We start from the raw sequence: 27,049 nt of genomic DNA on the forward strand, positions 1-27,049 counted from the left end.
AAGGCTCGAATGACAGGGTGGTGTCAAAGATAAAACCAAGATTTTTTTTTCAGTTTACTGTGTAGCTCTAGGGCAACACCATCAACTGACAGATCTATAGAAGCACCATTTCACAGTTGGTGGGGAGAGCCAAGAAGCATAAGTTTTAGAGCTATTCAGACAGAAAATTTTTAGACATCCACAAATTAATCTCAGAAATACAGTTGGAAAGATGAGAGACATCCACCAATTGCCCAGGTTGAGAATGTATATAAATCTGAGTTTTACCAACATAAAAGTGGTAGCTGAGGTTAAGGGATCTTAATAGCTGACCAAGAGGATAAATATAAATGCTAAAAAGCAGGGGATCAAGAACTGAGCCCTGTGGGACACCAGTACAAACAGGATCCACATCAGATCTGAAACCATCCATGAAGACAAATTGACTGTGACCTGTAAAATATGTCCTTAACCAATCTAGTGCAGTTTCAGATACACCAGAGACAGTTTCCAGTTGATTAAGTATTGGATGGAGTGTACACTACTGAGTGCAGATGGATGTGCATATTAGTGAATATGCATCAGATGGAGTGTACACTAGTGAATATGCATCAGACGGAGTGTCCACTAATGAGTGCATTAGAGAAAGTGTACATTAGTGAACATACATCAGATGTAATGTACACTATAGTGAGTATGGATGATTCTATAATTGGACATAAATAAAAAATCTCACAAATATAATATAAAAAAAAAAACTGTTCACTAACAGTAATTCTTTCCAGTATCTTATTGAAAACATATTCAATTTTAATAATTCAGTGCTTGCCAAACACAAGTTAATTCCTTTTTTTTTACCTTTAATGGAAAAACTGATGTCTTTATGGTATTGTTTGTCAACTCTGTTACAGATATATATTTTCTCAGAGAGAGCACACAGACTTTTCAGTGCTTCAGATCTTATCAGGGAAAGTGTCTTATTCTTATGAAGGAAAGTGTCATCATTTCCTGTATCTTACATAGTTGTGGGAGATAATTCCACCAATTTAAAGGATAAAATTTGGTACAGTAACAGAGTTGACACAATATTTATGGACACATTTATATAAGAAAAAAGTTATTTTTTTAACAATGTAATGTTGTAGAATTAAGTAAATTAGTATTTAGGGCTTTTATAAATAAAATGAAATATTACAAAAAGAAAAGTACAATAAAATATTTTTTTATTACACAGTGATACATGATGGAAAATATGCACTGACCTAATTCGGACAACAAGAAATCATGATTTTGAGCTAAGACACAAATTATTATATTGTTATTGGCTGTAACATCTTGTAATTCATAACAATAAGTAACAAATTATTAAAATAATTAAAAATATAACCATATGAAAAAAAAAACTTCGGACACCAAATGTACCTGCAATTACCCATGTAGTGTACACTAGTGACTATTCAATAGATGGAGTATACATAACTGAATATGTATCGGATTAATTATACACTAGTGAATATCGTGAAAGCACTGGAGGAAGAGCACTGGATGAAGTACAGACTAATGTGGCATCAGACAGTGTGCATTAGTGTACACTATCAAATATACTCTAGTATGTACTCTAATCACTAGAGTATACACTAATCATTTTGTATCAGACTGAGTGTACACTAGTGATTATTTATCAGATAAATTATACATTAGTAAGTACATCAGATAGTGTGTTCACTATTGACTATGTTACAGATAAAGTGTACACTAGTGAATATTTACCAAATGGAGTACACTAGTGAGCGTATTAGATGTAGTGCATCAGATGGAATATACTGTACACTAGAGAGTGAATTGTATGGAGTGCATCAAATGGAGTGAAAGCACAAGTGAGAGCGATGGCTGAAGTATACACTAATGTGTGCATTAGTGTACACTAATAAGCTTATTATATGGAGTGTACATTAGTGAATATGTATCAGATGCATATCAGTCACATGGAGAGTGAATGGAAGGATCATATAAAGTGTGTGATTTGAGGAGGGGGCCGGCGTGAATTAGCTGGGGTGATTAAGAGAGTGCGTCAGCAGCGTGGGGGTCTGCATCTTTTCCCTCTCATCCCCACCAAACTTCTGTTCTGAACTAAAAATACGCCCTGGCAGAAGGCACCCAGAGAGGAAGACAGAATGTGTGTGAAGGACAGTTTGAATAAAGGTAAATGAAAATAAAAGTTCGAACAACTCTGAAAATAACTGTATAAGTTTAACATACTGTGTGGGAATTCACTAGCTGGAGCAGCTTGTTTTTGGTGGTTTGCGTCAGGTGTCCATCATACATCATCATTCATTCATCGCTCTTTCCAGATGAGCGCTAATCTGCACTATGTTTAATCATGAAGATCACACTGATTAAATCAAATCTCTCTTTTTCTGTCCAACTCTATTTTTGACAGGCAAGTTTATTCAGGCTTTAGCTGAGATCATCTCTCTGGCTCAGGAATCTGTGCGTAAACACATGGGTTTATTTCCTGTTTGTTAGCGAGTACAAGAAACTTCTGAGGTGTTCAACCTCACTCCTGCTGACTTCTTTTACACTCTGCTCCTCCTTCTATCATTGGCTTCATTCACACATGCATCCATACTTTTCTGGCTGCACCTTGTCTTCTCACATGTCTTTTTTTTTCAGTGGTCTGCCACCTTCTCTGATTGGGACTAAGAAAGTTTGTCATCTCCATGTGGTAAGTCTAGCACAGTGAGGTGAACTCAGGTCAGGTGAGTGAGACTGTCTGCAGTCCTTTGCCAGTCCCAGACAACAAAAGGATGAGGGATGGATTGTTACTTTACTGCCACCTATTGTCTGAGCTAAACAATAGCTTGCTTTAAAGTAAAGAATGTACACCATCTGAAAAACACCCTTGTTCACGCTCTGAAAAAAGCCTTCAAGAGCACATGTGAAAAAAATACAACTTTATTAATTGAAACTAAAAGCAGTCAGACAATTGCTGAAGTGTCTTTAAATACTCAATATAACAAATATTTAGGGTGCATTCATTTATATTTGTTCACACTATTTTCAATCAGACAAAATAAGGTTAAGCAGCCTCTGGAACTCTTGAAATACGAACGTTTCTCTTTGGAAATGTTTCATAAAATATTTAAAAACATGTTTTGTACAACAAACTGAGGAATGATTGTGTCACCAAAGTTTCTAGTGGCAAAAGAGTTTGTATCTTTCGTCTAGATACCGCACCTGTGTGTGTTTGAGAAAGACAGTGGGAGACAGAAGGATATATAGAGAGAGAATATGATGTGTGTGGGTTTCAAGGCCAGAGAATAAAAGCTAGGGAGAAAAACAAGAAAAGGAACAAAAACTATAAATTATAATAAACACAAATTTCAAACAAGAGAGAGGAGAGGAGAAGAGGAATCAGTCTTACAGCCCAATTTGCATTTAGATATTAAGAATTAATTCCAGCCAAATACAAAAGTCCACAACTACTGTATTTAAAGATGAACATTTAAGAGAATCTATCCAGAACATGATCTAACACTCTGATAAAAACGAGAGAAGGACACATCCATACACACCTTCTCTTCAATCTCTTTGATTTGTCTTCTCTGCATGTCAATCTTATCTTCAAGTTCTCTGATCCTCTGTAAGTCAAATGATAAAAGTACCAAATCATTGCTGATTGAAACACAAAAAGAGATAATTGGCAGAATGTCCAAGCTGTTTTATACAATAAAAGTGAACCGGGGACAATCATTAACTTTCATTATGTGGAAGAGCAGCTTGGACAAATGCTTTTTGGAAATTTTGGTAATTATCACATGCACAGATCCCGACCTGCTGTGCAGACTGGAGGAGCTCCATGCGCTGTTGTAGAACGAGTGTGTCGGCATGTCGACTCTGCCGTAGGATCTGTCTCCGCACTGCATCCATTGACTCGGCCAGCTTCGCTCGCTGCCTGTCACTTAAACTCTCCCCCAAACAGCTGTCTGGATCCTGCTGTAGGGCAGCGTATAATGTGGCCTCCAGCTCCTGCACCCTCTAAACATAACAAACAAACATGTGCTTTGTAAATGGCAAATGGTAATGAGTTTGTCCAGATTATGTAGCGGAATTAATTTTTAAACAGTTTCACAACTTTTCATGAATTTGTCGTTTACTTTTGGTCAAACTGACCAAACTGGCACTTGCCACAAATATGGTACAAACTGTTGCCCTGTCAACTTCTAAAAAGAAATGTACTTATTGTACATAACAACACTTTTAAATTATTATTTTCTTATTGTAATCTTGTAAACATTGTAATCACTAAAAATATACAATACATTCGTTTTTACTTGAGCTAACAAATACACTTCCTGCGATCAACTACCACACCAATGTGACACTATTGTTTAAAAGTTTGGGCTCAGTGAGATGTTTTAAAAACTACTTTCAACCACAAAATTTTAAATAGTTGTGTATATATTATTTCATTTATGATAAATATAATTTAATCACAACATTTGTTTCCAAGCTAGCTGCTACTGACAGCTAAATTAAGGTTAAATCTGAAACACTATTGCCCATTTCAGTAGAACCTTGGAATGAAGTAATTCTGGGTAATTATAGTGTTTATTTATATTTTTAAATAATAAATATAATCAAATTAGACACAAAAATAGTTTATAAAATATGCAAATATATGTATCTTGGCCAAATAGTTTCATATTTGGCCTCTCCTGTGGTAAGCCAACATTTCTATTACCGACATATTGTTGAGAATAAAATATAGCAAAAACGTCAGTTAAAATATTCAAGTATAATCATTGATTATAAGTATCCAGAAGTGTCATTTACACTGCTACATAATCTCAAAGTCCTACCAGTTGGGCCTGATCAAGAGCTTGCTTTCTGTAGTCTAGTTCCTCTTCCAGGAAACCTTTCTGTTTACTGAACAGCTCCTGTTGATAACATCAGTTCACCACGGTCAAGACAGGCACACACACAAATGATACATTTTTAATCAAGTGTCATCAAGCCTCATCTATCACTAGACCAGCTGTTAGAACAAACAGTGTACTCTCAGATGTACATTCATCTCAGATGGCATGAATGGGTGTTCGTACCTTCTCATTCTCCAGATCAATCATTTTCTGTGTCAGCGCTGCCTCAGTGCTGTCGATCTGCTTCAGCCACTGGGCACAAAGACATAACAATACAATAGAACTACTGACAAAATATAAGGCACCTTATCTTAAAGGACTTAGAGAATGAAGGACATGATACCTTTTCACATAAAGACAGCACAGTGCCCGCTTGAATGACTGTCACCTGCTCCTCATTTCGCAAGTTCTGCCAATGAAAACTGAAGTGTTCAATCTCTTTTTTGAGAAACAGGAGTAATGCATGCACATATACGGACAAAAAAAACAAAAAAAAAAACATACCCCATTATCCCCAAGAATGTCAAGCTTTTTCATGAGGTCAGGAATGATGACATCCTAAACCAAACACACATGAAGATGAGGCCAGCATACAGTCTGTTATCATACAGTACCCATATGCAACTGTGTGAAGTTTGCAATTTGTGGTATTGTATATAGTTGATAGTATATGGTTGAGTATCCTTTAACCACACATTACTATAGTTAGTACATTATATAGTTTTGAATTAAGTACCTTAACATTAATAACTTTGGCATTACATGGTGATATGCCAGCAGTGTGTGGGTTTTTACCTTGACACCCTCTTGCTGGCAGTGTAGCTGTAGAATACTGTTGTTTTCAGAGGCAGAGATTTGCAGGTTAAAGGCAGGAGAACGGCGTTCCCTCTCCTATTGGTTAAAAAAGGAATTGGTGGTCAAATATAGAGATAAAGCATTTTTTTGGGACGTTATAGTATCTGGAGAGAAACTGTAGTTTTAGACTAACAGTTAATTAATTAAATATTTCGAGATTGTTCAACCAAAAATAAAACTTTCTTCAGAAGTAACTGTTCAACAATACACAGGCAGCTCTTCAACATAAAAAAATAAATAAAAATAAAATAATAATAAAAAATAAATAAATAAAAAAATAAAGTGTGACTGAGGGCGGCAAAAATGACAAAAAAGGAGCACATAATGATTCTCCATGTCTTCTAAAGTCATAAAATAGCATAATGAAATACGACTTAAATTTTGGTCTTTTCATCTCACAAACACTATTATATGACTTCAGGACACTGGACACTATGCACATTTATGGTACTTTATTAATTTTTTTATCATTATTGAAGCATAAATGCACCACTCTAGAGAAAAAAAAAACATGCACTTAATTGCACTGAATATGCACCGGCAGGGTACTTTAAATCTTAAAAGTATATATATATATATATATATATATAAAAAAAAACACAAAAAAAAAAAACAACTGTACTTGCAAATGATATATAGACTAAATAAAAGACCATTTAAGTGTAATAGCGAGTACACTTTCATGACTGTTTCTTCACAAACTATACACTTAAATGTAATTAAAGTTTTGCTTTATAGTAAATAATGGTTTTACTAATATTTTGTCATGATTTAAAGAACACAATACGCATTTTAATGTCCAAAAACATTACATTCAGTTCACACTTAAGCATGTTGTTTTAAAGTATATTATGAAAATGTTTCGCTTTATTTTAAAAGAATGCTGAGGTGTGCTTCTTTTTTTAAAAGGGTAGTTCCCTTTTACTTGCATGAAAAGAAAAACCAGGATATTCTCCAAACGTTCACTACTGTATTTGTGTTTAACAGAATAAAGAAACTTTAACATACAGATAAGTTCATATAACACTTAATGCAATTTAACAACACTGTGGAACAGAATGTATGCAGGTACTATGAATATTGTTGAATATTGTAGGCTCTGTGACAATCTGCTTATGTTCCTCTATTGCTTTGGATAAAAGTGTCTGCAAAATTCATAAATAAGTATAGAAACCACTACCAATCAAATAACTAAACTACAATTGGAAAGTCCATGTGTATAATAATTTTAAGAAATATGTATTTATTTTATTTCATATATGTTTGGAGAAACACACTGGAAGGGTGAGTAAAAGATTATAGAATCTGGATTTTTGGGTGAACTGTCCCTTTAAGCACACTCATTTCACCAGATGTTTCCACTAAATTACTTATAAACCACACACTTTGTGTCATTTCTGTAATCAAACAGTATGAACTTAATTATATGCAGCAATTTGAACTAAGAAAGTCTTCTTTCTAACTGGCAGCTGCAGTTACCGTATGCTGTAAGTTGGATTCTGTAAATTAAATAACATTCTCACAAAAATTTCACAATGATCATACAGAAATATTCAACATCTCATAGAAGATGTATAACATTCTACAAGTATACAAATAGAGTACATAGGCACACAATTTTTTGACATGACCATTAAAAAAATTGTGAATTTGTGCATTTATAAACTAATAAAAATACATGCAGGAGGTGTAGTCAAAAATAAAAAGAAAAAGATTGGTGAGGAGTTTCATTCAAATTAATTTTATTCCACTGAAACGCATAATTAACAAAACAATAGTGATATAAATATACAGTTCTTAAAACAGAAAAATAAAAACATTTAAAATGTGTATGAAAATATTTATAACAACATGAACACATAAAACTTAAAGCAGTGCCGGTTTTATGTATGTAAGGGGTAAAATGGATTCATGTATGTAGCTTGTGTAGACATGAGCCGGGTTTGGCTGTCCCTGTTTGCTGCTGTGGGAGCAAAACAGATTCTCTTACTTCCAGTTCTAGAATGCGGAATTCAAGCAGCTCATTCTGATCCAGGGTGTCTTGAACTTCAGAGCGTAATCTCATTTCACACTGCTCCAGTGATACTATCTACCACACACACACACACACACACACACACACACACACACACACACACACACACACACACACACACACACACACACACAACCCGGAAGAATGTTAAGTGTTTATGTTTGAGTATATGTATATTATAGGAAACTAAGGACATAGGCTGTACCTTTTCTCTGAGTTCCTGGTTCACCCTGAGAAGATTTTGCTTTTCCTCCACCCACTTTGAGTCCTGCATAACATAAACCCACACACAAACACACACACCACTACAAATTACACTACTAGTACTTATCTAACACTCCTATTATCACTAATCACACACAGTTCACACTCTCTTTTTCAAAAACAAAACAAAACATCAAATATCAAATACTCAGTCTTAAATATTGAGCTCAGCATAAACAAAGAAATGCATAGAGAAAAAATAAAATAAAATAAAATAAAATGAGAAGTTAAAGATGTAGAAAGGAGGCCACATGCAGATAAGTCCATTTCCAGATTTTACAGGAAAAAACAAAACAAAAAAACCCATCAAGCAGCCAATAAAAGACAAGCAGAGAATAGAAAGGAAACACATGCAAGAGCAGACTGACCAATGATAAACATACACTGTGAAATAACTGATCATTAAGCCAAAAATAGCTACGTTCGAAATAGCATACTACCATACTACTCTTACTATTTCTGCAGTATAGTAAACTAAACTATGTATACTATGCACAGTATGGAAAATTCATATAAACTTATTTCTAAAATAATAGATGGTCAGCATTCACCTAATTAAACATTTAACATTATGAGATAATGCAAAACGTTGCACACTTCTGCTTGTAACATTTAGCAAATGTTGAATAATTCACAGTTCTTTCACATACTATTTAAAGGGTCATCAAACACTAAACTACATTTTCTGAGATTTTAACAAGGGTTGTTTGTGTCACAGAAGACAATGTTAGCATCCATACATTTTTAATTATAGGAGAAAATGGTTAAGCTTTTTTCTAATCTCTAGCTTACCACACCCAGTTTTGCACCATTTATTTCAGAACTGTGGAGAGAACTAATGGGTGTTAAAATAGAGTGCAACAGTTCCAGAAGTGAAAACAAATTTTCTCCCTATAGTGAAAAATGACTTTCAATTACTTATTTCTTGTTTTGTCTGAATTTCACATACTTTTTTAATGTACTGTAGTGATACACCTCATACAGTAGCTAGTTGGCTTGGTTATAATGCTTTACTGAAGACTTTTTTTTAAAATCCCTATGTGAAAATTAATGGGAAAAATACTTCTGGAACTAATGCCATTCAAAAAGTGGGTGTGCACTAATGCACTTTATAGGAGGTCTCTTGACCCTTTAAAAAAAACAGTAGGCAGTAAGCTAGTATTCCATTCCAAGTAAGACTGAAATGAAAGACCAGCAATATATTTGTGTCTAGTACACCCCCAATTTTTGGTCAGTGAACAGGATGTAGTACAATTCTTAAATCTAGTGTTAAGGTAGGCTGTGAAAACAAGCTTATAGTATACAGGGGAGAAGGCAGGGCACGAATAGCATGAATATGAAATGATTACACCATAATTAACCGTGCTGATTGATTTGATTAAATATACACTGAAAAAGCAAAGTAAAAAGCATTGGTCAAGCAAAGGAAATGTACAGAAATTACAAAAACTGTAAAATATGACTGATCCTGTCGGGGAAGTCACATGATTTGGTGCCATATCCTCTCTTTGTAGTGCCAGCACACAAGCATGGCTGTCAGAAAGACAAGCAGCAAAGCCAATGTGACTGGAGTCAGGGGTGTCTTTTCCCCGCCCTCTTTCTTATTTACCTGCCCCTTCTCTGCCAAGCTCCGCTCCAGGTCGGCAATCCGTGCCTGACAGCCAATCAGCTCCGTCTGCAGCTGCTCCCGTGTCTGACGGACAGAGCACAGAGCCAATCAAAGAGCCAGCCTAGGGCATACGTACGCATAAACAGTCTATATTGGCTTCTTTTGAATTTCAAAAGAATTTAAAATGACAAATGTTTGAGATTTTGGTAATTGTTTTTTGAGGCAGGAATTTTCGGCCATGCTTGCTACAATGCTGGCTGTGATCAACAGATGAGTGGTATTTCAGTGTGGGCAAAGGAGATTCTGAAAAGGTATTGGAATTCATTTAAATTGTATTTAAACATTGGCGCATTTGATTCGGATCTAAAAATGATCAAAAAAAAAAAAAATTGGTTGGTTGGTTGTAAGAAAAGGATCCTTCAGAATGTCCAGTGTTGGTGGGGTTAAACATGCATCTGTGGAGTTGGCATCAAGGGTCCTCACCCTGCAGTGTCTCTCAGGGTCCAGAGGCCCTGTAGTCTCTTGCAGAAGTGCGTAAGCTCGCTGCAGTGCCTGGTACTCTCGCGTCAGCTGCCGAAATCGCAGCTCTGCCTCCTCTCGGGAAAAGCCCTGACAAATAACAAATGCAATTCCATGTGTCACATTTGATTTTGAGCTTTTAATGTAAAATATGAAACAATTTAACAAGACATTTGTTCACCCTCAAGTTGTTCCAAATCTGAAGGACTTACTTTCTTCTGGTGAACACAAAATTTATATATTCTGAAGAATGTTGGTAACCAAAGAGTTTTTGGGAGGTGGTGTGGAGTTTATACAGCACCAAGAAAGTCAAACAGGTTTGGAACGACAGGATGGTGAGAAAATGATGTCAGAATTTTCATTTATAGGTGAACTATTATAAGGAAAAAAAATAGTTAAGTAGTTTCTGAAAATCAACACAACAATTCAAAACCTCAGACAAGTTTGTCTGATTCATATTTTGGTTATTATTGTGTCTCTATTTTTTGCTTATGATTTTGTTTGCCTGTAGTGGTTAAATCTTTTTGAAGACAAAATTTAATTTTTTTGGGTGAACTAAGACCAAGCACTGAATAAGGTAGGACTGGATTGCATGAAGTCACATAATTAATATGCATGAACATATTAATAATCATACAGTATATGCAAGTTTTACAATTTGCCCATCAACATTTCCGACTGTTCAAATGCATCTGGTTTTCCAGAAGATTTACACAGTAATTTCTTCTGCTTGTGTATCATACGGCCTATTATATTTCATACAATTAAAGTGCATTCCTGTAAAAGTGTCTGTAATTATCATGAATCAGTTACACATTGTAACATAATACATATAGTTTCAAAGCAGTTTTACAGAAAATCATGATGTTAATGTTTATAATATTTTAATAATGTCATGCCTTATAGTCGAATTCAGTGCATAAAATAGATTACATTTTCTGTGTATTTTTTTATTGCTTTACATAAGCACATTGTGCGTAAGCTCGCTGCAGTGCCTGGTACTCTCACGTCAGCTGCCAAAATTGCAGCTCTGCCTCCTCTTGGATAAAGCTTTATACAGCTGTGCGATAAATACAGATAAAACTTAATACAGCTGTGCGATAATACAGTTTACATTTTGCTACAATAAAATGTTTGTTGAAAACAACTGTTTACAGTTAGTAACAGTTTCAGTCAGTAATCTAAAATCAAACTCAAACAAATCAAATTTGTGCATAATTTTTAATGACATTTAGTGAAGAAAATCTTATTTAATGAAGAGCATATTCGAGAGAGCCGAGAAGAACACTACAAGAACACATTGTTATGGGATTGTCTTCTAGGTGCAGTTAATGACTCGATTATAATCCCGCTCCTCGTTAACTAGCTCTGACTATCAGTAAACAACATGAAGGCAGGGGGCCACTTATGAACAAGAGAACTGCTGAGATGCCTCATCATGTTCCCTTGAGCACAACTCTTAACTACATCTGACCAAATAACAAGCCTAATTCAAATGAATGCTTTAAATTAAACAAACACTGTAGTGTGACACCATATTTACACTCTCCAGGGCTGCCACATTTATGAAATTAATGTGCAGACTACAGTTTTATACTGTCAGAAGATAATCAAAATGTTAGGGTGGTGTTAATTGTTTTCATATACTGCTATGTGGCTGTTAAATTGTTTGGAGTTGTTTTTGTTGTATTGCTATTTGGTTGCTCAGAATTCAATTTAAGAACTTAATAAAATTTTCATGGACAGTAAGCAAGTAGCTGTACTGTGTTGTTGCTAGGTTGTTTCTTACTTAGAAAAATAATAATATATTTCTCTTCAATAAGCTAAATTATTTTATGAATTATCCATGTCATACATACAGAGCAAGTTACATATACTAGCAAATAACTAACACTAAACAACTGCATTTTGATAGGGGTTGAAAAAATGTTAAAACAAAATTTAATCCTCACAGGAACTTTGATGGACAGCACAGGACAATATGATTTAAGAGGTGTAAACAGGATTAAGATTCTAACTGGTGCATTTGGTTTGGATGTACAACCATTCAAAAGTATGGGGTCTGTAAGTTTTCCTTTACTGAAAAAAGTTTTATTAATATTTTTATTCAGCAATGACACATTACATTACTCATCCTGAAAAAGTGTATCACAGTATCCACAAAAATATTAAGCAGCACACCTGTTTTCAACATCGATAATAAAATAAATGTTTCTTGAGCAGCAAATTAGCATATTAGAATTATTTCTAAAGGATCATGTGACAGAAAACTGGAGTACTTGCTGCTAAAATTCAGTTCTGCCATCACAAGCATAAATTACATTTATATAAAATATAAAAATACAAAACAGTTATTTTAAATTGTACTAATATTTCACAATATAACTGTTTTTACTGCATATAAGTAATTGCAGCCTTGGTGAGCATAAGAGACATCCTTCAACAACAACAAAAAAAATCTTACTGACCCCAAACTTTTGAAAGGTAGTGTAGTTGAGCTGCAAGAGTATTTAGTGCAGGTATTAAGGTTTGTAAAATAATTTATTATATACTGTAACATACATCTTCAAGATCCTCTTCAGGGGTGGCAGGGGTGTGATCTGTGCGATCGGTGTTATATGATGTCAGAGATGACGTTTCAGAATCGACAGATTCTTCGTCAAATCCAAAATATGTCTCCACAACATGCCTCTGAAAAAGAAAGAAACCAGTACTTAAATATTATACACATATTCACATTAAACTAGTGTAATAAAATCACTTACTAACCTAACTAAAGTCCAATTTATATCTGCAAGTATAACAAAAAGATACATGTTAGCTACTCCTCTCTTTTGTTTAAACAGGAAAAAAAATCCACCCACAGGAAGGTAACACATGACCTGTCCAGGGAGAGCAAGTGATTTAACAAAAATACCATATGACCCTGACCGTTTCTGCTTTTAAACCTTTTGGAATGTCTTACCGTAAATGCATTACTGTGAATGTTCATTTTTACATAATGAGGGAGTCACAAATGTTGTCAGTACTACCCACATATGCTGTGAACACAGAGTGACTTGTTTCTAAATCCAGAATAATCATTTAAAAAAATGCTAATTTTCATGGACCGTACAGTGTGTAACTGACATGCAGATGTCCTTTGATTGCACAGACACTTTTGGAAGAGAACTGAAATTAGCTGAATGATGACATCACTGAATAAACGGTGAACTGACATTAAATTAAAAACTGTTTTCCATTGCTTTTTTGCATTATCAGCACACATTTTTTTTTTCTGTTAATCTGCCTTGACACAATCTGTATTGTATAAAGTGCTATATAAATAAAGATGACTTGACTTGACTTTGAATACGCTATGCAATCGCTCTTACCATCGTGTTTGTAGGTCATCTCCTGACAGCCAGAGAAATACAGACACACCAGAGCACACAGACACAGGAACATGGAGAGATACAGCACCAGCAGGAAGTACTCTGGCATACTGGATGTGTATTTGTGCTCCTCAGTCCAGTGTCATGGTATGCGGTATATCCTTTTAACCTCTTTAACGAGCATCGTCTTCCTCAGTGTTCACAGGAAATGAGAGTTACAAATGTGTGTGTGTTAAAGCCTGTGTTACGGTAATCTCTTGATGCTTCTCTCTTGCGTGAATTTATAATCAAGTCCATTGACTCCACCTCCATAGCAACGGTTCTTGAAAACGAACAACTAAACCCCACCCCACGGCGCCACAAACACACACACAGGTTTACTTCATTAAAATGAGAGCATGCAATATCATGTACAGTATAAAGCTAATCATAATACGCTTTATATATTAATTACTTTATATATTAGTTACTCAACCCATTTTTAGAATAAAATAAAATACTATTTAATTTATTTAGTAATCTTTTTTTTTTAATTCAGGACATCCTCAAATGTTCCCAAAGGAACATTGTCAGATTTAGCTAACAAAAATTTTATAATTTTCTATTGAAGATACAGTGAAGTAAACCCAGACTTATGCAAACTCTGAAAGACAGTAACATTTAATCTGCGCTTATAGACTTTTGCATTGTGAAAATAGGATTTTTAGTTGTTTGGATGACTAGCTTAACCTTTTAGGCAAAAAAAAAAACAAAACAAAACAAAGAAATCAGAGACTGTTTAAGTGATGTTAAGCTGGTGAAAGTATGAGAAAGAAAAAAGAACTTGACTTGAGATCTCGAGAGGCCAATTAATGTGCCAATGTAACCAGCACACATGCGAAAGCACACACACACACACACACACACACACACACACACACACACACACACACTCCTCAGAGGAGACAGTTGCTAAGCGACAGTGTCCATATGCTTTGAAGGAAAGAGAACGTAACCAGAGCAAAACTTCCATCAAAGAGACTCCAAATGAATTAGAGGATCAGCTCACCTTGGGCAACTTGATGTTTTTTCGCCTGTTCTTTTTGCTGATTATCAACTTGTCCCGTTCCTGAAAGCACATCCAGACATAACATTAAATAAGCTGTTAACAATACAACACAAAAACACACAACTTCATCATTCATCATTCAGCAACACATTCAAGGAGTAAGTTTCATTCCACATTGAATCAAGTATGAATGTTACAGTTCAACAAGTTTACACTACGGTTGCAAAGGTTTTTTGTTTGTTTGTTTTTTTTTTCTTCTGTTTTTGAAAGTCTCTTATGCTCACCAAGGCAGCATTTACTTGATTAAAAATAAAATAAAAACTAATACTTATTATATTATAATATAAAATAGCTGTTTTAATATATTTTAAAATAATACTTATTTCTGTGATGACGAAGCTGAATTTTCAGCATCATTACTCCAGTATTCAGTGTCACATGATCCTTCAGAAATCATTCTAATATTCTGATTTGGTACACAAAAACATTTATTATTATTCTCAGTGGTGGTTTTGTGTGGAAAACATGATACATTTATTCAGGATTCTATTATGAATAGAAAGTTTCAAAGAAAAGCTTTAATTTCAAATAGAAATATATTGTATATTAATTATTTTAGTATTACACTTTAGTATAGTATAGGGACAAATTCTGACTATCAACCAATTGCTTAGCATGCCTATTATTAACATATTGGCTGTTTATTAGCATATTCTGCATGACCATATTCTACACCCCTAATCCTCCACAATACCTAAACTTAACAACTATCTCACTAACTATTAATAAGCAGCAAATTACGAGTTTACTGAGGCAAAAGTCGTAGTTAATGTTTTGTTAATAGTGAGAATTGGAACTTAAAATGAAGTGCGACCAAATAAATAAATAGATAAAACTTTTGAGTGGTAGTGCATGTAAACATTGTCACATGCAATACTTCTCTGATGCAGGCAATACTGTATTATCAGCATGCATGTTAACAGAACAGGGGAAGATAAAATGAGAGTAATGCTGTAATTCATTTCTAATTAGTCTTTGCCTTAATGAAGAAAACAAACTAATTAACATACACAGCGCTGATTACCAAACACAAATAATTACAGGGTGAGACCAATTAGAGAATAAGCACACACAGTGCACACACACTGACACAAACAGGACACAGACTATGTATATGGAAATAGATTCAAAGACCACATGAAATCAAAATGGAAAATCTTTACTTTTAAAAATACATTTCCTAGTTTTATTATTTTTTTATTTGCTGATGTGACCAGAGCTGTGGTTAGTGTGAGTAAGGGAAAATGACAAACAAGTGCCCCTATTATGGTTTTTCAGAACTTGCCATTCATGTAGTGTATAATATAGCTATTTGAGAATGTAAAAGATCTGCAATGTTTCAAAGTGAATGACAAACTGAGTTTCTTTCCCAAATTAAAGAACCGATTCTGAACTGCCTGAAACAAGTCATCTGTCATTTCAGTCTGACTTCCTGCACAAACCTACGTAGGACTGTCATAAATTTGCTTAATGATCTTTATAGGCTGCCATGTGTAGAAGACAGTATTTTCTGTGTGGCGAAAGTTCCCCAAAAGGATGAGGACTGAGGAGTCAGTTAAAATTCATTATACAGTGTCACAGCAGTATAACTATGTTCCCGTTATATTATTCATGACTGCTTTTCAGAAACTTACAGGATCACAGCCTATAAGTATGATCCATTATTTATGTATATATTTTCTACTCAGTGTTCAAAGCACAGTTTTGTGTTTACAGTGTGCAACAAGTGCACTGCTGTAGCCCTCTGCTAACTGGCTAACTCACATTTTTGTCTTGAAATTCTTCTGCTAATCAGCTGTGGGCCCACTATTACCCATGTTGATACCTTCCTTGCAAATATCCACGTGTGTGTTTATGGCTCACAGAAACAAACCTGCATGAGCTCATCTATAATGCCACGCTGCTCGTTGATTTGCAAATGCAGATACTCGACTTCCTGTTGCTCGTGGGCATGACTCAGGTCCGTTAGAGAAGTGTGTTTCTTCAGCCCACCCGGCTGCAAGTTCTGCTGGGATTTCTCTTTCTAAAGAAAACACAGCGACAGAGATTTACTCTATAAACATTGTGTGTTTACGTACAAATGTAACCATTTACATTTACAAACCTGTTCTGCGTTCTCTCTACTGAGTGTCTTCAGTTTGTCCTCCATGCGCTGTAGAGCCTGCTGCAGCTCTTCATTCTTTTTATTCAGCCTTTTATTCTTCTCCATGAGAGGCTTTATCTCTGCATCTGTTTCTCGCACTCGTTTCAGCTGTATGACAGAGAGAGACTGATCTAGATACAGAAGGCAAGAAATTTGTGCTAAACTCCAATTGGGATTTCCATCAGAATCTTACAGATTTCTACAACACAAAATACAAATCTTTTGAAAACAGTGGCTTTAGTGGGTGAGAGGTCAGCAGAGAAAAAGATAATGCCAAAAGCAAACAATAAAATACAACTAACCGTATAATCATTCATTGTAAGGATAAATTAACAGAGGAGAAGATGCAGGTTAAATAATATATATAATACATTTAATGCAGGCATATATAATCTGGGTCATGAAGCGAAACCAGTTGAAAATTACAGATTTAAAACATTGTTCCCAATAATCTTTCACCATTACAGTAAAAAAAAAATAAAAAAAAAAAAATGTTGAAAAACCACATGTAATTTTACTGCAAAGTATTGTCAAATGTATGTTTTTTAGAAGAAAAAACTGTAACACTTTATTTTAAGGACCAATTCTCACTATTAATTAGTTGCTTATTAGCATGCATATTACTAGCATATTAGCGGTTTATTAGTATTTATAAAGAACACATTAATGCCTTATTCTTCATGACCATATTTTAGATCCCTCAATCCTACCCCATACCTAAACTTAACAACTAACTTACTAACTATAAATAAGCAGCAAATTAGGAGTTTATTCAGGGAAAACTCTGTTAATAGTGACTATGTGTTCCCCGATTCTAAAGTGTTACCAAAAAAAAAAAAAAAAAAAATTATTAATTACCATATAATTTACTGTGGAAAAAGGGTAAATGGACATTCCCAGAAGTCACACAACAAGGTTCCCTTTGTGACACACCACATATGATTATATTTTACGTTTTGTTTCTTCATATTTATGTTTACAGTAATGCAAAAAAAAAGGTGTTTTGTGTTTTTTAGTTAATGATTATTGCATTATTTTAGTATAATGTGTGACCCTGATGGTGTTTTGTCTGTATCACCTTGCGCATCGGCCTATACGTGAGTACTGGTCATGTTTTTGATCAGGCAATCATGTGGCTTTCTATTGTACCACCTGGTTATCAGTACATTTTGCAAAGTATTTTGGTAGTTCAAGTAGCTTGTATATTAACATTATTTCACTTAATGAAATATTCGGTTATAAATTTAAAAATATACAGGCACCAATATTCCATCCTATTACTGAAACATTGTCGCAGTAATTTTTACACTGAATTTTTGGCAATAAGAGTTGCCATTTTTAACTCTAAATTTAACAGGATATTCAGATAAGATCCTATTAGATAAATTCCTACATGATTTTTGCCCTTAGTTTGTCGAGAGTGTATGTATATGTACCAGTTCATTTCTCTCATCTGACAGCAGGGTGTTTCTGTCCTCTAGTTTCCTGATTACTGCCTGCAGCTCAGCGATCTTCAGCTGAAACCTCCGGACATCCCTCTCATCTGCGTCCTATGAGTGGATAAACATACTTTATTGTGTGATGGCAAAGTTCATCATGCAGGAAAATGTTCTCGCCATGTTAGTCCAGCTCTAATGAATGTTAATGTTCCTGATGATATAAAAGCTTTTTGTCAGCCGCTTCTGATAGAAGAACAGGACAAACCTGGTTATTGACTGAGTCTGTGTTTTCCCCAAAGAAAGGCGCCACCTCTCTCTTCGGACTCCCATAATGCCGCTCTGATTCCTCTTTCTGCAGCAGTAGACGCTGTGTCTGTCCCGCCTGCACACCCAGCTCTTTTTCCAGTGACTGCACCACACGATCTCTGCTCTTCAACTCTTCCATCTGACACAAACACAAACATACTTTTGACTTCATGCTTTTTGTGGTCCAATTCACAAAATTTCCTTCCTTCAGGTCTAGCTGCTGTACTAACAGCAAAAATAGCATTGAGGTAATTCCTACTAATGCACTGACATAAAAACTTGAAAGGTTTTGAGCCAGTAAGATTTTTGTTTTAAGATTTTGATTTTTGACAGTAAAGATATTTACAATGTTACAAAATCTTTCTATTTCAAATAAATGCTGTTATTTTGAACTGAAGACTGAAGTTATAAAGCTGAAATCTGCAAATTCAGCTGGGCCATTACAGGAATAAATGACATTTTGCAATACATTCAAATAGAAAACAGATATTTAAAATTTTAATAATATTTCACAATAAACAAAAACATTTACAAAACTTAATGACCCCACCCTTTGAATGGGATTATACATAAACTGTTTTAAAAAATGTATGTATATCAAAAAAATAAGCTTTTGGTCTGGCCAATAATTTGATGATGTATTGAATCTTTCAATATCAAATCGATGCAAAAAAAATAAAAATAAAACCTGTCTATCTGTTCTCTGTCATATGAAACACTATTTGTGACTGATTGATATAAAGAATGAGACTGAGACATTTTGAGGGATTTTATACATTAATATCAACAACGTAGCTGATATTTGAAAGGTGATGCATGCCAACATTTTCTCTTCTATTCAAGCTTAATACGCAGAGACGAAAACTATAAGTATGTGAGTATAAACTTTTGAAGGTTGTTTCCCCACTGTGTCTTTGTTTGTTTGATCCAGAGCAGCTACACTTATTCAACCAATGGCTTGAGACTAGAGTGGAACTATCAGCCATTATTTTTACAATTCTATGTGGTGAAATTCACCTAAACTTTTTAAAATAACTGCATTCATCCTTCTTACCAATCTCCGGATTTCTCTCTCGCTCTCGCGTTTAATTCTCTGAATCTCTTCCTGATGAGCTTGATGGGCCACCCTGAGATCGGCAGCTTTGGCTCTGTCCGCCTGCACAGCATTGGACAGTGCCTCCTCTGCCTGCCGCCGCAATGTCTTTGCCTCCTGCAGCTCCTGCGTGAGCCTAAGTTTTTCTGCCTCGTAGCTCCTGCGGGCCTCCTCTCGTGCCTCCTCCTTCAGGGCATTACGTAGCTCACCGCTGGCTCCATCTCGTAAAATACACACCAGCGCCTGAAGCCTGGCCAGTTCTGTCTCGCGGAGACGTGCTGCCCTGGCCAGCTCGGTCTCATGTTGCCGAGACAGGCTCTCTCGTGTGGCCGCCACCTCTCGCTGCTTCTCCTCATGGAGCTTGACGCGGAGTTCAGTGAGAGTGACCGAGTGCTTGTGCTGCTCAGTCTCTCGTTGGGCCCGTAACTCTTGGAAACGTTCCCGTAATTTACCCACCTACAAATTGAGAGACAAGTTGAGTACACTGACACCAACCAAGGTGAAAATTGCCATTCACATTAAGGTTCTCATAATGTCACAAGTTTACTAACAAATTTCCATTACTTCTTCAGTCTGATTACTAAGGTATTATTAAAATAATGTATTTTTAAAAATGTTTAGAATTTTGGGCATTAATGGATTTAAACAATTATAATTTTAACATGTAAATGTCTCAAAAAAGACAAAAATATTCTGTTCAGGGCCGGGTTGCCCGTTAACTATTGATCTTAGCACTTAAGAGTGTTTTTCTACAAGTTTCACATGCGTTTCCCAAAAATGCACTCAACACAATCGCATGTAGCTGTGCTTAAGCATTAAGCATATAAAAATGTGCTTAAGCATATTTCCTACATTATTTATTTTATTCGTTTTTTTTTTCAGTCATTTAATTTACATGTGTATTTCTATTTTTTCTGCCCTTTTTAATTAGTTCATTTATATGTTCATTTAAAAAAAAAAAGAGTAATAAAGTGTACAATAAAGTACAATCAAATCCTTATATTATAATCACATTGCAGTTGAATAAACTTAATGATGTAATCTGCCGATTGTCCTGCAGGTGACCGTATAAATATGTCTTACAATGCACTTAGGGCTATAACTCCAGAGAACTTGTTGATCTAGGATGATTTTCAAATGACAGACCGTAATATTAAGATCAGTCGTACATAGCACTTTGAATTACCATTGTGTGTGACATTGTGTGTAACTTTGGCATAATTAGAAAATGTATATTATAATGTTAATTATTCTCGCAGACCTCCATCATCCTCTAAATTTACTGACCGGATTTGTGCCCTGCTCTTTGGCACTTGGTACATATTCTCCAGACTTTGTTTCTTCAAAGAAACAATGTCTTCATATTTCAGCAATATTTTATAACCTTCAAGGTCTTATAATGGTTAAGAGAGAGGGACTTAACATAGTAAACAAGCAATGAGCTAAGGAATGAAACGTACCAAACTAGTTAAGCTCTGTGTAAAAACATTGTTTGATTTGATTTATTTCTACCAGGTCTAAAACCATATTTGATCATATCATTTGATTATGTAAAATATTTCCCATAAACTGCCACATCTGTCCTGTCTGTCCAGCAGTGTTAAGCTGTCCCATTGTTTGACACTTCCAGAGGGTGTGGCATGTTATCTCTTCTACTCATCATGGCCATAAAGCAATCACTGGCACAAATTACTGCTCAAACAGGTGATGGATTTTGGATATTTTGGGATTCGTGAATGTGGAAATTTGTGAGTGATTATGGATGCTTACATGTCTGAAAAACATAGCTCCAGATTATGTTTTCTGGATCACACTGAGATGTCATAAATAAACATAAGCAGAGCACAAATTTCCAGTTTTCCAGTCCTCTCTTTCCACAAATCCCTTGTGTCTCTTGGTATTGTACTGGTACTTATGTCATTACTATGGCAACTGATGTACTGAATACTAACATCTCAGAAAAACAGATCAGATTTCAACAACTGCAGTATAATAATGGAGACAGTCTGCACTTGCACATATTCTTTTAATGCTTTCGCACACTATAATTGCATATTGCTATTTTGACCCACTTAAGTAGGACTTAAGTTCATCTTTATATGAAATTTCATAATTACTTCTACTGTCTTGTATGGTTAAAGTGTTCTGCTAAATGTACTAACAAGCATTTATGTTAAACTAAAATAAACTTTATTGTTATTTCTATTGAAGTGTGTATGTCATGCATTTAAATATATTTGTAATTACACATTTGTAATGATGAAGTTGCAGTTTAGTTGGAATTTAATTTTAAAATGTTAACTAGAAATGTATTATTGAATAGCATTACAATAAAATTATAATCAAGTTAATGTATTTCTTTAAAGCAAGACAAAAGATTATTAAAACAATGGTTTAAAATGCAATATAAAAGAAAAACTTTTTTAATTTGGCATCATCACAAAGTGCACCTTATAAAAGTGTACTTAAGTATCATGAAAGTGTCTCTTTAAGTACACTTAAATGGCCTTTTTATGTTATTAGTATTATATTATCTCCAATAACAATTTTTTTTTTTAAATATACTTTTAGGATTTAAAGTACTACTAGTGCACAAAATCAGACTGGGTGTGATGTGAACAAAGCCATGCACTAGATGGGCGTACCTTGCCTCTTTCCTGTTGCAGTTCATTTTGCAAGTCACTCAACCGGCTCCTCAGCTCTTCATTGGCTGCCTGTAGAGTTTCTATTTCCTGTTTTCCTCTGCTCTTTTTGGGAGGTGGGGCTGATGTGGGCGTAGTTGCAGCCATCCTCCCCAAATGATGATTCGCCAGTCAAATCCACACTTCCAGAGTCAAATCTCACTCTAAACCTTTTGTTACACTGGAAATCGACCACACCGTCACTGGCATCTTCCTCTTCTCCTGGTGGAAACAGAAAGGGTCGGTCCGCAAATTCAACATCCAAAGTGACTGCACACACAGTTGTTTGACTCAGTAAGAGCGAGGGTGTTGCTCTTAGACATGCTCACAAACTACAGTCAACGCTAACATATCTTACACATGCTGAACACTCACATGTGCCATTTGTTCATTGGAAATTGGCTCCAACATATTTTGAATGATTGTGCCTCCATCTAGTGGTGTCTTATGGTATTACGTGACAATAGATGCATCAATCGCTATATGGCCAATAAATAGTGGTCAATTTGGTATTGTTTTTGTTGTTGTTGCTGTTGTTGTTGTTGTTGTGTGTTTATGTAACAATGCATATATATATATATATATATATATATATATATATATATATATATATATATATATATAGAGAGAGAGAGAGAGAGAGAGTGTGGCTGATGGGCAATATAACAACTGACATCTAAATGAGAAGAAATACACTACCATTCAAAAAGCTTGGGGTCAATACTATTATTTAAAAAAGTACTATTTTTATACTACAAGGATGCATTAAATTGTGACACTTTAAACTATTACATTGTTACAAAAATATTACAATTGAAAAAAAAAATCTTGGTCTTTTTAACTTTCTATTCAAAGAATACAAAAAATGCATCACAGTTTTCAACATTGATAATTATAAGCAAATCAGCATATTAGAATGATTTCTGAATGATCACGTTACACTGAAGACTGGAAAATGGTTGCTGAAAATTTAGCTGTGCCAACATAGGAATAAATTGGTTAAAGTTATTTTAAACTGTAATATTATTTAACAACATTATCAAATGTTTTACTGCATTTTTGATCAAATAAATGCAGCATTGGCGAGCACAGGGCAAGAAACCTTTTTTTTTTATGTGTGTGTGTTTTGTTGCTACCAGAAGTTCACAGAGGGGAGTCATGGGGTGGGGGGGCAACAAATTTATAGCAAAAAAGAAGAAACAGGAAGTGTGTTATAACTTCAGCATACATTGTTGATTTTGATGAAACTTTAGCAGTTTGTTGTTGAATGAGTCTGACACATTGATGTGACTATTATGTCAAAGTGTAAGTGCAACAACGACAACTGCCAGCAGGAGGCATCATTTTCAGAATGCTTTGAAATCACCCTCTTATTTTCAATCCATTTGCTTCAAAATTCATTAGAATAATGTCAAAACATGGCATATGTAAAACTGTGAAGGGATTCTTGATATCTTAAATACTGTTGCCATGGCTACACTTCAAACTTTAATATTCTTCTCCTATGTGCGGTGCTACTCCAATTGTAATCATACGATTTGCACCAAACTTTGTCTATATGATGCAAAAATACTAAGGATTTATTTTAAGTATGTAAGAATGTATTTTGGGATATCTCAAACAGTGTTGCCATAGTGATTTATTAAAACTTTTTACATATGCAGATCTATAAACTATCAGACATTTCAGCTGATGGATGAAGACTGTGATACTAAAGCTGGATGGACTAGATGGAGTCATAGCATAAGAAATCATTTATGTTGTTAATCATTTATGCCTATCCCTTTACTGTTTCTATCAGTACAAATGATAAATACATGCATAAAATCAGTTAATATGTACTGTACTGTCAATAATAGAGTTTTATATAATTGCTTCACAAATGCTTATAGATCATTATAATCCTTCCCTTTCTGTGTATGTAACCCTTTCATTGCTGTAACTCAACAACCAGACTGCTAGAGGGTTAAATGAATTTGACTGCTGTGCATTGTTTTCTTGAAGCCACTAAGATCATCGCTGCTTGCAGCTGTATTTTAACACTTATTTTATTTACATCTACTTACAGTTTACTACACAATATTGTAATACAGAAAATGTGCAATACATTCTGAAACTAGCATTAGATTAACTGATTACTTCTTTTACACATTCACCTGATCAACTTTAAATGGCTAAATATTGACAAATTAATCAGCCTGTCCAGTATCACTAATCAAACTATGAAGCTCAGAGTAAGCTTGGTGAGCAAAACTCTTTCAAATCAGTAACACAAGTAATGTGCATTTGACCAAGTCGGCCACCTGCTTTTGTGCTAGTGACTTTTTAAATCTGCCTGACATTGTCTATGGTTTGTTTTGCTCTATTGTTGGGCTCAACACAACATTTATTTATTTATTTATTTTTTTCTGCTGCCCCAGTTACGCCCATAATTCAGACTGCCCCGCTATAGATTTAACTGGCCCCATCTTTTAAAAGGAATGTATATGTACCATTTATATAAGAAGGTACTAATACACACCCTTTAGGCCAAAAAATGTATTTTATATATATAAATAATACATATAACATATACACTTGCAATCAAAATTATTACAAAATTATATATTGCAATAATTTTCAAATGTAAGCTTCTATGAAGATCCATTTTTTTGTGCATCTATAACAATTTTATGGTATATTTAAGATTATAATGGCAATATAATGTAATATTTTTGAGTTTTCTTTTTGTAATACAGCTATGCCTATGTCTATATACACTCACCTAAAGGATTATTAGGAACACCTGTTCAATTTCTCATTAATGCAATTATCTAATCAACCAATCACATGGCAGTTGCTTCAATGCATTTAGGGGTGTGGTCCTGGTCAAGACAATCTCCTGAACTCCAAACTGAATGTCAGAATGAGAAAGAAAGGTGATTTAAGCAATTTTGAGCATGGCATGGTTGTTGGTGCCAGACGGGCCGGTCTGAGTATTTCACAATCTGCTCAGTTACTGGGATTTTCACACACAACCATTTCTAGGGTTTACAAAGAATGGTGTGAAAAGGGAAAAACATCCAGTATGCGGCAGTCCTGTGGGCGAAAATGTCTTGTTGATGCTAGAGGTCAGAGGAGAATGGGCCGACTGATTCAAGCTGATAGAAGAGCCCCTTTGACTGAAATAACCACTCGTTACAACCGAGGTATGCAGCAAAGCATTTGTGGAGCCACAACACGCACAACCTTGAGGCGGATGGGCTACAACAGCAGAAGACCCCATCGGGTACCACTCATCTCCACTACAAATAGGAAAAAGAGACTACAATTTGCACAAGCTCACCAAAATTGGACAGTTGAAGACTGGAAAAATTGTTGCCTGGTCTGATGAGTCTCGATTTCTGTTGAGACATTCAGATGGTAGAGTCAGAATTTGGCGTAAACAGAATAAGAACATGGATCCATCATGCCTTGTTACCACTGTGCAGGCTGGTGGTGGTGGTGGTGTAATGGGGTGGGGGATGTTTTCTTGGCACACTTTAGGCCCCTTAGTGCCAATTGGGCATAGTTTAAATGTCACGGCCTACCTGAGCATTGTTTCTGACCATGTCCATCCCTTTATGACCACCATGTACCCATCCTCTGATGGCTTCTTCCAGCAGGATAATGCACCATGTCACAAAGCTTAAATCATTTCAAATTGGTTTCTTGAACATGACAATGAGTTCACTGTACTAAAATGGCCCCCACAGTCACCAGATCTCAACCCAATAGAGCATCTTTGGGATGGGGTGGAACGGGAGCTTCGTGCCCTGGATGTGCATCCCACAAATCTCCATCAACTGCAAGATGCTATCCTATCAATATGGGCCAACATTTCTAAAGAATGCTTTCAGCACCTTGATGAATCAATGCCACGTAGAATTAAGGCAGTTCTGAAGGCGAAAGGGGGTCAAACACAGTATTAGTATGGTGTTCCTAATAATCCTTTAGGTGAGTCTATGTTAGGGCACAAAATTGCATTAAAACACAAGCCTTTGGAAACTCTATGACAAAACATAAATTTAGCCCATGAATGAGCTGAAGTTGAGAGACAAATTTGGGTCAAAAGAGCTTTCACAATATCTATAGAGAATAAATTGGTAAATTATACAGTCTGTGGCTACAAGAAGAAACTAAAGGTTCCTAGAGACAGAGCTAGCAGCCATATGCATAACTTTAAAAGGTGTTGTACCAGAAAACCTTTGAGGTTGCTGAAGATAAAGCACAATATCATCAGGAGGAATAAAATGTTTAATCAGAGCAACTGTAAAAAACCCTCAACTGACAAAGACTTGCAACGATGACCTGATGAAAGAAGGAAGCAACATTTCAATGCAGAGTATAAGAAGAACACTAAATGAGCATGGTCTTCATGTCAGGACACCTCGCCAAATGCAACTTTTGACCAAGAAGAACATACAAGGCTGGCTTGAATATGCTAAAATTAATTTGGATAAACCTCTGGAGTTCTGGAAGAATGTTTTATGCAATGATGTGACCCAACTGAAACTTTTTGACCCATAGTTCAGCGGTATGCCTGGAAGAATTGCAAAGCTTATGAGCACAACAAAAAACTTTGGAGTTGGACTGTTCTTGTTATTGGGGTATTTTGCTGTTGCAGGAAGTGAACATCTTGACTGTATAAAGAAAATCACGGATTCTTTGAAGTATCAGGCCATTTTGGCAATGATTGCGGTG

At 35.2% G+C, this 27,049-nt stretch overlaps 1 protein-coding gene across 3 annotated transcripts in view; it reads right to left on the bottom strand.

The window, feature by feature from the left end:
- Positions 1–1,279: 1,279 nt before the first annotated feature.
- Positions 1,280–27,049, bottom strand: part of LOC109047257 (janus kinase and microtubule-interacting protein 1-like) — a 38,710-nt gene continuing 12,940 nt past the window's right edge. The window contains exons 2-21 of one of the 3 annotated variants that reach the window (XM_042769725.1): positions 22,292–22,549; positions 19,608–20,102; positions 18,513–18,692; positions 18,245–18,358; positions 16,770–16,916; positions 16,539–16,688; positions 14,606–14,665; positions 12,746–12,874; positions 10,148–10,273; positions 9,665–9,748; positions 7,997–8,059; positions 7,747–7,845; positions 5,697–5,792; positions 5,406–5,459; positions 5,245–5,310; positions 5,085–5,153; positions 4,842–4,919; positions 3,814–4,017; positions 3,555–3,620; positions 1,280–3,306 (exon numbers count right to left, since the gene is read on the bottom strand). In XM_042769725.1, coding sequence (XP_042625659.1) covers positions 3,175–3,306; positions 3,555–3,620; positions 3,814–4,017; positions 4,842–4,919; positions 5,085–5,153; positions 5,245–5,310; positions 5,406–5,459; positions 5,697–5,792; positions 7,747–7,845; positions 7,997–8,059; positions 9,665–9,748; positions 10,148–10,273; positions 12,746–12,874; positions 14,606–14,665; positions 16,539–16,688; positions 16,770–16,916; positions 18,245–18,358; positions 18,513–18,692; positions 19,608–20,102; positions 22,292–22,435 — 2,556 coding nt within the window. In that variant the 5' untranslated portion in view covers positions 22,436–22,549 and the 3' untranslated portion in view covers positions 1,280–3,174. Of the gene's footprint in view, positions 3,338–3,554; positions 3,621–3,813; positions 4,018–4,841; positions 4,920–5,084; positions 5,154–5,244; positions 5,311–5,405; positions 5,460–5,696; positions 5,793–7,746; positions 7,846–7,996; positions 8,060–9,664; positions 9,749–10,147; positions 10,274–12,745; positions 12,875–14,605; positions 14,666–16,538; positions 16,689–16,769; positions 16,917–18,244; positions 18,359–18,512; positions 18,693–19,607; positions 20,103–22,291; positions 22,550–27,049 lie in introns of all 3 variants that reach the window. The other 2 variants (XM_042769726.1, XM_042769727.1) reach the window with 2 other exon arrangements.

Source organism: Cyprinus carpio, chromosome A14 (assembly GCF_018340385.1).
Source record: "Cyprinus carpio isolate SPL01 chromosome A14, ASM1834038v1, whole genome shotgun sequence".
Classification (NCBI taxonomy): Eukaryota; Metazoa; Chordata; class Actinopteri; order Cypriniformes; family Cyprinidae; genus Cyprinus; species Cyprinus carpio.